Source organism: Nicotiana tomentosiformis, chromosome 7 (assembly GCF_000390325.3).
Source record: "Nicotiana tomentosiformis chromosome 7, ASM39032v3, whole genome shotgun sequence".
Lineage (NCBI taxonomy): Eukaryota > Viridiplantae > Streptophyta > Magnoliopsida > Solanales > Solanaceae > Nicotiana > Nicotiana tomentosiformis.
In genome coordinates, this window is record NC_090818.1 from 91,087,759 (window position 1) to 91,100,134 (window position 12,376).

At 37.3% G+C, this 12,376-nt stretch overlaps 1 protein-coding gene across 3 annotated transcripts; it reads right to left on the reverse strand.

The window, feature by feature from the left end:
• Positions 1-413: 413 nt before the first annotated feature.
• Positions 414-12,031, reverse strand: LOC104100707 (uncharacterized). 3 transcript variants are annotated; one of them, XM_009608010.4, is made up of 12 exons: positions 11,909-12,025; positions 10,263-10,622; positions 7,321-9,792; positions 7,031-7,160; positions 6,849-6,937; positions 6,222-6,466; positions 5,633-5,719; positions 5,043-5,142; positions 4,119-4,326; positions 3,911-4,043; positions 1,378-1,435; positions 414-1,283 (listed from the first exon to the last, which is right to left on the reverse strand). In XM_009608010.4, exons 2-12 carry the CDS (start codon positions 10,329-10,331, stop codon positions 1,098-1,100), a joined length of 3,777 nt encoding a protein of 1,258 aa, XP_009606305.1. In that variant the 5' UTR covers positions 10,332-10,622; positions 11,909-12,025; the 3' UTR covers positions 414-1,097. The 3 variants fall into 3 exon arrangements, 2 of the variants coding, with proteins under 2 accessions (XP_009606305.1, XP_033513153.1); XM_033657262.2 differs by lacking the exon at positions 11,909-12,025 and having other exon boundaries at positions 10,263-10,655; XR_011409865.1 differs by lacking the exons at positions 414-1,283; positions 1,378-1,435; positions 3,911-4,043; positions 4,119-4,326 and having other exon boundaries at positions 5,081-5,142; positions 6,193-6,466; positions 11,909-12,031.
• Positions 12,032-12,376: the final 345 nt, after the last annotated feature.

A 12,376-nucleotide genomic window follows, 5' to 3' on the forward strand; every position in this document is an offset into this window, starting at 1 on the left:
TGTTATGAATCAACAAGCTATCCATAGGCAAACATAATAGACCTTCAAATTGCTGATCGTTACATAATCTTAATGCTCCAATGCTTGCTGTTCATGCCATTCAATTTTTCAAGTATCTCCATATCTTGGTATGGCTTAGCAAAACAAAGAAGACTTCATTGAACTGGAATGTTACTATCCTAAAATTATTATAGGAAATAATCTAAGAGTGAAATCATGCCAGAGAATTTTATAAAAGACATGAAACGAGTGTAGGCGCAGTGTTTCCAAGAAACTATCTAGGATAATAATTACCCTACAAGATGCAAATGATTAATTGTTTCTTCTACCACAAGAACTAAATACAATAAATAGAAAGGAGTTGTCAGAAGAATAGCAATGTATATAAAAACGAAGAAGAATTGGCAGAAAGGTAGAGTAGAAGAATGATAGAGAAAGCCTTTATATAGATGTGGCTTTTGACTTAAAGCCAACCAACGGTTCAATCTGGGACTGCCTTACATTACCTTGCCTCATTCTTCCTATGGGTGTATAACGAAGTATATGATTACCATACATCCATGTCAATGCAAATATAGTCGAACCTCACCGCACCCTTGTCCACGACTGTCAACTACCGCTCTGTTCCTCTACTTGTTGCCACGAAAGACGCGAGGCTGATTCCAGATCAACAAGAATGTGTAAGTAGATTGCCCCTCACTAACCCAGGTGATGTGCAAAAGTAGATTCCATGTTTCAACCAGTAATTTTCTCAAACATTGTGCTTTTATATGATCAGCGGTCAAATGTATTGGCTCTGGACAAAAATTATATTTGCGGCGTGACATTCAAACTTGCAAGCCGTGGACTTTGGTTCTGTACATTTGCACTTTCAGGATTAAAAAAGAAATTTTGATTAGCTAAAGGGTTACCTAGAGATAGTCAGCTGTACATTAATATATACGAGCTGGAGACCAACAGCCCTAAAGTCTTTTCCTCCTTTACGGAGGAAAGAAAAGGTTAACTAAGCAAAAGATTTTAGGCCTTTGAAATAAGAATCCTGGAAGATGTCAGAGTTCTGTGGTTGTGCCATCTTTTTCGAATAATTTACCAGCTTACTAGACAGTTACCCCTTCCAAAACCAGCTTAGCTTCCACGGGCTGATATCTTCTTCTACGTTTGTAACATTTGTATTCGACACTAGCTGCCTTTTCAAAAACATTACTACCAGTAGCTTCAGCTCGGTATTGCAGATTAGTTTCATCCTGGCAAGGCAGGCAGCCAAGACGAGCTTGTTGGTTTGCCTGTTCAAAGACCATAAAAAATTACACTTAAGATGAGGATCTGGAGAGTAAGAAAATTTTCTTAGACAAAATGATCCGAGCAAAGGAAAAGTACCGCAATAACGAGGGGAGCTGGAACATCCGTATTACAGGTTTCACGTCCTCCAGGTGTACTGAGAAAATAGTGCAACAGTCAGTAATATTCTTGTTGCTGGTATATAAGAAAAAGAATGTTATTCAATGCTCTATGATGTTATACCAGGACGGAAAGAAATTGTCATGGTTTTGACACAACTAACAGCAGAAGAACACAATCAAGTTCTAAGGGGGCAATTGGATTCTAATCTGTTCGCTGTTCCAAAACCAAAATCAAACCTGACCTTTTTCGCTGAACAATCCAAAATCCAACTACAAACAGCTCTCTGCAACTCAACTTTCTTATACAAAAGGTAGATCAATAAATAAGACGTTTATTTTTTTTTATATGACGTTCATTTGCTAAACTTTTTAATCCCCTATTTCACATCCTCCTGTCTCTTTGAAGAATAAATGTAAAAAGACAAAAGACAATGGGTAGTAAATCCAACTCTATAATCTTACATCTGAAAGTGTATGCACCATGTTATGGGCATACCTGTAATACACTCGGTAGTATCTCAGTGTCTGTGTGGTGTTACAATATGGAGTAGACTCACTTGAGAAATCTTTTTAGCTAAACACCAGTGTTGTCAAAGGCGCGCTTAAGCCCTGAAGCGAGGCTCAAAAGTCAAAACATGTTGAGCGCTTCGCCTTGTGGGCACTTTAGTATCGCATCAAGGCTCTAAGGCATACTATTCCTTGCCAATGAGTGTAATCATGAAAAGACCGACATTAAACAATTAATATTTCACTTTATCATAATTTTTTTCCAATTTCTTTGTCCATATATTTGTTTTTCATGCTTATAATTATTAGTCTTGGACTACATATACATATTTTTACTTTTTCTCCAGTTGTGCCTTTTTTCATTAAAGCCCACGCATTATTTGCGCTTAAAGCCCCAACGGACCTTAGAGCTTTTTTGCGCTTTTCGCCTTTGATAACACTGCTAAACACTATCTCTTTCGAATCCTCAAAAGCACCACAATGTGTTATTTTCACCAACCAGTGTTATCAAAGGCGAAAAGCGCAAAAAAGCTTTAAGGTCCATTGGGGCTTTAAGCGCAAATAAAGCGTGGGCTTTAATGAAAAAAGGCACAACTGGAGTGAAAGTAAAAATATGTATATGTAGTCCAAGACCAATAATTATAAGCATAAATAACAAATATATGGACAAAAAAATTGAAAAACAAATACGATAAAATGAAATATCAATTGTTTAGTGTCGCTTTTTCAGGATCACACTCGTTGGCAAGGAAAAGTATGCCTTAGAGCCTTGATGTGACACTGAAGCGCCCACAAAGCGAGACGAAGCGCTCAACATGTTTTGAGCCTCGCTTCAGGGCTTAAGCGCACTTTAAGCGCGCCTTTGACAACACTGTCACCAACTGAAGCAAAATTGAAAATCGCCATAGCTAATCTGATGCGACAAGCCAAGTACACAGCTTTTTTTCCTCCTTTACATACTGTGGATGGTTGGGGTCAGTGGGTTTGTTGGGGTTAATCATATGCCATGACCAAATTCAACACTTCTTACATTTTCCTTGCAGTGAGCCTAATCATAAGTATTTGAGTATTACCACGACAACAACAACAATAACAACTCATTCCCAAAGATGTCGGGTTGGCTATATGAATCCTCAATGACCATGTTGCTTAAGTATTACAGCAGAACCAAGAAAAAAGACCAACAAAATAGACATTCTTTCATTAAGATAACTCCTACTTTCATGCATAAAACCGTCTTTTGTACATTTTCTTCCTTTTTTGTTTTTTGAGAAAAGCATCCTCACATTCACATACAACCTGATTGTGATTTATTCTCAATGAATAGAAATTTGAATCAATCACGTCCCATATATTGCTTTTCTAAAACTCAAAACCACTTAATCAATGATAGGTCATCCCGTACATTGTGATAAGGCTAATTTTTTTGTTAGTTGATGTAAATTTTGTATATGTTGACTGGAAAGAGCAGGTGCTTCAGTCAATCTTTTGAAGGCAGATGGCCTATGTTATAAACACTATTTGCCTTGGTTATATTCAGTACCCAGTTGCTGGATGTTAATTTTAAAAAAAATGATATGTCATCCCTGGACATACCAAAGTATAGGACTTTCAACCCCAATAGAGCACATCCCTATCCCCCTACCCCCTCACCTTAAATTGAAGGACTAGCTGAGACACATTACTATATTGTTACCATGATCAGCCTCCCAACGACATCATTATCAAGTTTGAACAAGTTACCAAAAGCTTATTACTGTTTTCATGTTACACTCTGAATGATCTGAACCTTATAGCTCTCTGATTACTCCCTTCTTCATTTTGTTTTTTAATTTTGATTATATATAGGGGATAGGGGAAGGGGAAATGAAGGAGGGGATTACAAGGTGCAGAATTGAACCCTTATCAAGAAGGTGAAAATTCAGGTAGCAAAGCAATTAAGCTACTAAGATTCCCCTACTTCAGTTCTTTAAAAACAGGAGAAAAAAAGGGAGGAAACATACTGTGCAGATCCTTGGTCCATAATTTCACTCCTCTCACTTAGCTCAGCTTGGAAGACGTCAGAAAGCGCACTGTTTCCATTCAACTCAACACTGTCCTTGTTGTTTATGTGTTCAAAATGAGTTTGATATGCTTCTGCATAAAGAAGAATTTTCAGTCAGCAGATTAAATTGCCATCTCCTTTCATAGTAAATGAAGAGTTCTATATACCTGTTGATCCACTTGATACCACGGAGGGGATATCCTGAAGGAGTTTCTGACACATTATTGTACCCTGGAAATCAAGGAAAGTGTAATTCAAGAAGTTCAGTCTCTGAGATTCTTTCATCACTGAGAAACCAAATGAAGTGGTCCATGTGTTTAGCACGGTGGAAACAGCTGGCAAAACTAGCCTCTCAACTCCTAATTCCATGAGTTTCTGGAACAAATAACAAAATAGCATTAGTTGAAACACAATCAGATCAGATAAATATATTCACACTATGTCAAAGCATGTTCATCATTAGCCTCTACCTGCACATTACAGACCCCCATATTTAAGACTACTTCATATGTTAAGCTTGGCAGTTCACAGCGGCTGACTCTGTGAGAAATTATAAGGTTTCATGTTTTTGTTTCAGTATCACGACAAAGAAAGAATACCATAAAAATAGCCACAGCTATCAGGACCATTGCAATTCCCACTGTGATATGCCCCATATAATCACTTATTCTTAGTAGAATTGAGGGCCTTTTTGTTTAGATTGGTAACTAGAACTTGACATCTTTGCTGTTAAACAAACTAGATGTAGCATAATTGTGCATTGTGTAACCCTAAGACTGACTAAAGGTTTTTCTCCTATAAATTGCATGTTTCTGATAAGGAGAACTATCCGATGTCCCCAACCAGTCAACTCGAATACATAACCTTGAAAATATTGATTATACAGCCCTGGCAAGGAAAGAGGCATATGACTAGAAACTAAAAGAAGATTTCCTACAAATTATAGTTTTCATGAACATACCTGCCTAATTAAATAATTCATGGGATCTTTTAAACATATCCATTAAGTACACTCTCTCAGCAATAACTATTCTGTCCCCTCCCCAGAAGAAGAAAAGGCAAGGAAAAGGAAAGAAGGTATAGATGCAAACCTTTTCAAGCTCATTCATTAAGATGCGACACATTCCTAGTCGGCGGTACTGAAATCGTGTTGCCACAAGAGGAACCTCGGCTACCTTTTCTCCATAAACCCTTTGAAATGAGCAGGAAAATTGTCAGTTTACTTTCTAAAGAATACACATATTGTTCAACTAATTTTTAAGACTAAGGAGATTTATACTTGCTGGAAAATATTAATGGGTTGGGTCCACCCATAAGGGGTGACAGATGACCCACAAGCCCATTAATTATTCCTCCACGTAAAACCCTAAAGCTAGCCAATATAAACACCATTATGGGTGTTTAAGAGGGATTGTCTTCCATGAGAAATAAAGCGGCTAGGGTTTGGAGGAGTTCTCTGCATCTAGAGGATTTTAGACTGTGAACAAAGGGGATTCATCCACTTCGTGAGGATTCCCGATGACCGGTGACATAAGTCGTGGTTGGTGCAGATCCGCTTCCCCAAAGGAGAAATCCATAAGTCTCCTAACTAGTATTTATATGTTAAATACTACAATACTGAAATAGAAAGAAGAGAACTATACTTGAATGATATAAATAATATATAATGGTTAAAGGATACCTTACAGTCGCTACTGTAATCACTTCATCATTTCTTTCCAAAAGCACAGTATAAAACCCCTGAAAATTTAAACGATTCAGCTCTGACCTGCAATTTCAGATTCCAACTTTTGTCAGAGCCTAAATAATTAAAGCATATTTATACAAATCTCTGAAAGAAGTGTCAAGTGTCTAAGTAACTCAGAGATAAATAATACATTTGCTTAGTAAACCCACAAGACAATCTGACATCTGGTGAGAACCGAATAGCCATGCTCAAACATCAGCTAGGTACTACTACTTAGGAACTAATGTGGCTCCGAATTCAAGTTGAGATATACCATGTCAACTATAGTTAAAAGTAACAACTTACTTCTAATTGTGGTAGTTCTAAAAGGACAATTAAATTCATGATTGGCGAAAAGAGCTCAACTCTAACCCTTATTTTTTCTCGGGAGCTTTTCTCTAACCCTTATTGAGAGAGTGTGTCAGTAATGAAAGTGTCATATTAAAGGCATTATTTTAGTTTGCATAATTATGTAGTTGAACACAAATATTTGCACATAATTCAATAATGGTTACTCAAGAATTGCAGAAAAGCTGGAGATAACCATCTACTGAAGATAACATCTTCCACAAGATCTCTCTTTGTGTAAGGTTCTTTGACAGGCTCAAAACATTCATGCATCACATCCAGAGCGACACTAAGTTTGCTGTAAGTCTCCAGTATGGACTCATCAGCAGCAGCATCAGAATCAAAATCATCAGCTTTTAAGAATTTCAACAAAGTCCAAGTGAGGTTATCAACTCCCACCATAACTTGCTTTCCCAGAAGTTGGCGGATACCCAAACATATCTGCAACAGAAATTAAGTTGTCTCAGAGAAAATGTTTCTTAAACATAAAATTCAATAGACAGAAAAGGAATAGTGGTGCATATTTTTATTCTTTCTTTCATATAACTCAATTTAACTTCTATTTAGAGAGATAAACTTTTGTCATCTGTAGCCAATCATTTATTTAAAAAAGTTGAACTTGATGTTTTTCATGCCTTAAACGTTTCCCCAGAATTGAGAATATGTGAAAATCAATAAAGAAAACTTTCTACGACCCAACTGGCCAACTGCATTCTACACTAGAATAACTTTTCAATGAAACATTTGACAAGAAATGGCAACTGTGCTCTCTACTCAAGATGTCAATGCTTGGTATCCCGGTGTTAGGCAGGAAACCAAATACCTGCTCACATCTCTTGTCGCAAAACCAATCTCCTTCAGGATAATTATCCAGCTTCTGAAGACCCTTATTTCTCACACATCGAACATGATCTGTACAAAATTGATCAACATCAGTAACTCAAAAGAGAGTAATATCCACAAATTCATACAATTCTGTATGCCTATGCATGGATAGCTACTTACACTTGTGCTCACACTGACAACAGATAAGTACACTGCTGTCTGTAAAGTGGTCTTTGTTTTTATCAAATCTGCTCTGGCCACACATTTCACAACGGCATGATGGGCAAAACCAGTCACCATCTGGGACCTCCTGTTTAAGCAATAGAACGCAGTTGGTATCAAAACCAGGTGTAGAGATAATATGCAAACATGCTCTCCCCCTCTCACTGTCTAACCAATATAATTGAAATTTGGACCCATAAGAGGGCAAAGAAACAGAAGTAGGATACAGCAATGAAGAAAAATTTTACCTTCATTCCAAGGCAACCAGAATGAAATGAAGATGGGCACTCATCACAGAGAAGTAATTCACCTCCATAATGGCACACAGAACACACATAGTCATTTGTACCCAAATGACTGTCCTTCTTCAACGAACGTGGTCTATTATTCGTGCTTCTTACACTATTTTTGAGTTTCATCTGCAGTTGACACTCAAGAAGAGATCTCCCATCTTCCAAAAATATGTTTGCAGAAGGTCTGTGACAACTGCTTCCAGCATGCACCTCAAAGTTACTAATTCCATAAACTGTTTGGCAGCAACTGCATTTGATCCCTTCACGAGTGATCCGCCCTTCTGCCATTGGACGACCATCTTTTTTCCCACGATACTGCACTTTGGTACGGGGCAGAACCACATTATTGTCTATCAACCAAGATAGCACTGTTCGAGGTGTATGATACAAGGAAGAAGAAATAGCTGCCTGCCGAGCTCTTTTGCTTGATCGCAGCACACAAGCTGAAGACTGAAATTCTATACAATCTGTTACTCTACTTAAAGATGTGGATTCGTTTCCTTTCTTCAGCATGTTGCAGCCACCTGCGTATATCTCGTTTCTGTCACCATGATTACTCCTCTTCTTTCTTCTTATGCTGATTTCACGAACTTTGACTTTGTGAAGTTGAGCAGGTTCTTTCGGAAGTGACATGACAGAAAATGTCTCCGTTGATAACTTCTTACATGAACTCCTCCCAGGTGATAAATTTCCCTGGAATTCCAGAGTTGATGGAGAAATTAATTCAAGTAACTGACCCTCAGCTTCCAACTGCTTCACACACCCTCTGCATGCCGTTAGAAGAGAATTAAATTGTTTCCCATTAGGAGAACAGTACCGCAATTCTCTTTTGTTTCCTTTCCGATGATAATAAAATTTCCATCCTGTTGCAGCTAGGTGCTGCTTAGCTTTCAGGATCATATAACTCTTTAGCTCACGGTTCAACTTGTCATAGGTAGGATTGTCTGCTAAAAAACAATAATCAATTACAGCTTGAGGGCACAATTCAGGATCAATGATTGGTTCTTGAGAAGGAGAGGGTTGTGCTTTTGCCAGCCAAGTAGACCGTTTGAGGTCATCAGGTGAACTATCATATGAACTTCTTTGGCCTTCTGCAAAAGTTTCTGACTTTTCCAACATCTTACAAACTTGACGAAGTGAGTGAAGTATCTTTCCATCGGGAGCAATGTACCGCGTCCTATTTTGGCAACTCTTTGCTAGCTCAATTTTCCATCCTAAAAACAACAAATGCTTCTTAAGTTTTTGTGAGAGTGACCTATCGTTCGACATCTGATTTTCATTGTATTTAGAAATTGCATCAGGACAAAACTCAGCTATATCGTCCATGGTCTTCCATTCAAGTCGCTTTCTCTTTCTAGAATCTATCTCATTGGAAGGCTCAAAGTCTGTGAAACTCAATCTTTCACCCTTAGTAATTGAGAAAGTAGCAGAAATTTCATTTTTAGGGGGATGTAAAACAGACAAAGCAGTAGGTGATAAAGATGGTTGTTCTTCTTGGCTTGGCAGAACTGAGCTAAACATAACATTACCATTCAGTGGAACATCCTCCGCGATTGGTGCAAAACCGTCTGAAACAATTTGCTTTTCAACAGGCTGAAGACATGACACATCCTGATCCATAGACAGCATTTCCCTACTATCCGAATTGCATATGGCTTCAATAAAGGATACAATGGCCGAGTTATCAAAATATGTTTCAACATTCAGTATAGCCTGGAGAGCAGGTTCTGAAAATTCTAGCAATTGGCCTCCCTCTACAAAGTCCGGTGAAGAGTTCAACTCATAAAATATTTGTTTGACGGTTAACATGGTATTGTCAAGCACAACTTCCTTGATCAAGATCCTCCAGATATCCCTCGAAGTAGATGACCACTCCTTAAGATTTTCATAGCCATTCTTCTCCCGCACTTCATACCAAATTTGTTTCACCGAGACTAAAAGGGGGTGCAGAGGCTCAATCTCCTCGATTATTTCAAGAAACATCCAGCTACCACGGGGCTTCCATTCTTCCGAAACCTCATCCCAATCTTGAGTTATACGTAGATTGGCGACTTGAGCCTTCATTTCATCACCCATATCTGGAAAGAAAATTCTCCGGTCCTCGGTGCCATCTTCATGGTCAAAAATCACACCTTCCCACCAAGCATCCTGATAAAATAAATCAACACATTGTCCATAAGGTAGAGCCCATCTCCCAAATTGAATTGGAGGTGGCAAAGGCCTAATGATACCACGATAGGTAACTGGCACCTTATCAGCAGGAATAACCCCATCAACCATGGGAGAAACATTCACAGACTCGATCAAGTTGATGGAACCGTCATCACATAGAAGGTGATCATACTGAACATGACGAACCAAATCATCAGAAGCAATCACGGTAGCCAAGTGCCATGAACCCAGGAATCCATTTTCAATGCTCCTAACCTGCATAAAAATCATAATAATGTTTCAAAAAAAAACATTAAAACAAAAAAGCCCTGTCTCCTCCATCGAGACCCCCCCCCCCCCCCCCATGAACAAACAGTGGTAGGCGAAAGCTAAACTTTTTTGACAGGTAACTGAATAAAAATACTGAAAGCGCCCATAAACCTTTTAATCTTTTGACCACATTGATGCTGAGAAATTACGCATTATATGTACGCAAGAAAAACCCAAATAGGAAGAAAACAAAAGTCAGTTATCACTCATTTAGTAGTTTTTACTGGTTCAAGGCTTTTCACTACAGTACAGAAAACCCGCATGCAATCGCAATACAGCTTATTACCCATAGTGATATAAAATTTAAGGCAATGTGCCGGCAAAAAGAATCTTGGAAAAAAGGTTATGAAACCAATTTCAAACCCGAAATTAAAGAAATCCAAAACCCAGAACCAATACATGAAAAAGAAGCTTACCTCGACTTTTTCATCAACTTGGAGTTTGGGAGGAGTTTTGATGTTGATGGGTTCTTCAATGATGGCCATTGGCAGTGGGTGTCAAAACATAACTTCAGATCAGCGGTCGATTTTCACAATGCCTGCCTACTTATTCTTGTGTCAAAGACTGCTCTTTTTTACGTCCCTCTAGGTTAGCCACGCCAATGCCTCTTCTATTTCTCCTCTTCCTTTCCTACTTTTTCCACTCCACAATTCTCCTTTATGTCTTTGCGCCTCCAAAGACTCTACTAAGGTTTTTTTTCCTCTGATCTTCGCCTTCCTTTGTGTTTTGTGTGCAAAAACTTTCACGTCTAAGGGCTGCTGCTCTTTAATGTAACCCTGTACTATTGATGGGCTTTTTAGCTTTTATTAAACACCCTTTCAATAGTATTAAATAATTTTTTGTGTAAGAATTTTGGTTCTACCCATTCATACTCTGTTATAGAGTTAACCCTCTATGTGAAGTCTACGTGGAACTTATTTAGTGGAAGCAGCAGCTCACAAGCTCCATGCATGCCTAGCTAATATTTTATTCAGTTTTACTTAACCTTTTTAGTATGTTAACTAGTTTACTCGCGAAGCGCGGTCGTAAAAATAATTAAAATAAATTTATTAATGCCATTATTATTATAAAATAATATTAATCTTTACTTATGAAACATCTCATAAAAGATCATCTATGAGAAATATTTTAGTTAAATATGAAATGACCAATTTAAATCTGAGATGTACCCTTTTTTTCCTTCCTCTAAGGTCTTTTTTCTTCTTCTTTATTTCTCAATTGACTTATCCGACACTTTTATTTCACAAGGTTCACATTTTTTTCATTTTTCTGAATAAATTTAGAAAAAGATCCTAAAACAAAGGGAGGAAATAAAAAGAAATAGAAAAGAAATTAAGAAATAAAAAAAAGATCAATTAGGTGTAACATGTCACTGATATGATGGGATCAAAATTTCTAATTTCGTGTATGCTTCCTTTGTTATATTCTTTTTTATAGCAGTGAATTTATTATTTCTTCACGCGATCAAAAAGAACAAAATCAAACGTTTTATCCCTTTGTATTTTGTTGATTTATTTGAGTTATTATTAATGGATATCTAATCTGATTGATGACAACTTTGTCATCAAACACAACATCTACTGTAGGCACTAAATAAAGACCAAAACAATTTGATCTTAGTTCCAAATTAAAGACATCAAACATTGTTATAAGTGTGAGGTAAAACAAAAAATATCACGTGCTAGTCAGCACCTCAAATTCCACGGGAAAGAAAAGACAGAACGTGTCCCTATAATCTTTGTGAATTCTCAAACAAATGCAGAGAGAGGAACGATGAATAGTGAGGAGAAACAGACATACAAGGAATTGGGTTTTTAAGGAGACTGAAATGAAACGGTGGAAAATCTTCCTATGGAGGAGCAGTAACTTATTAGATGCCGGTATAAAAGAAGAGGTGTAATTAAGATGATTAATGGGAAGAAGAGGCATAAATAAACAACAAAATTAATTAACTAAAAGATGATTAGATATGAGTGGCAAGCACATGAACGCCAAACTATTGAACTAAGAATAATATAATCGTGAACCTAAGACAAAGTAAAAACGATCTTTGTCCATTTACCTTGTCCAAAAAAGCAAAGAAAGAATAGAACTTTATCCATGTCTTCATGCAGTTTTCCTTTTCCACTCCATAATCTTTGATTAATCTGACCTTTTCCTTTTCCATCGCTGGCAACGCGATTTTCGTATGATCACGCCTTAGCCCCTTATATTCAATTCATCCATTAAGCCATTTGTTTTTATGAGATTAGCTTTGAAAATTATTTCATGAAATAAATAATTCCTTTCTCCCATTACAATTTTAGGGAAGAGACATGAAAGGACTAAACTTTTGTCATCAATCATTTCATAAACAAGTTCCTTATTTATTTCGGTATTTGATGAGATCAGTTTTGAAAATTATTTCATAATATAAGTATTATAACTTTCTACCGTTATAACCTATTGCAACCGTCGTATCCCATGCGGGACAATAAACTATTGCAACCGTTGTATTCTTCCTAGACATTTTAGTTGAACAAAGCAGTTT

What these genes read in the sequence shown, in the direction of transcription:
- LOC104100707 (XM_009608010.4), bottom strand. Translation starts at nt 10,331, where the DNA reads ATGGCCATCATTGAAGAACCCATCAACATCAAAACTCCTCCCAAACTC. An exon ending in GGTATCAAGTGGATCAACAG is followed by an intron (nt 4,044 to 4,118) that starts GTATATAGAACT and finishes TTCTTTATGCAG; the next exon opens with AAGCATATCAAACTCATTTT. An exon ending in CAGCTCCCCTCGTTATTGCG is followed by an intron (nt 1,284 to 1,377) that starts GTACTTTTCCTT and finishes GTCTTTGAACAG; the next exon opens with GCAAACCAACAAGCTCGTCT.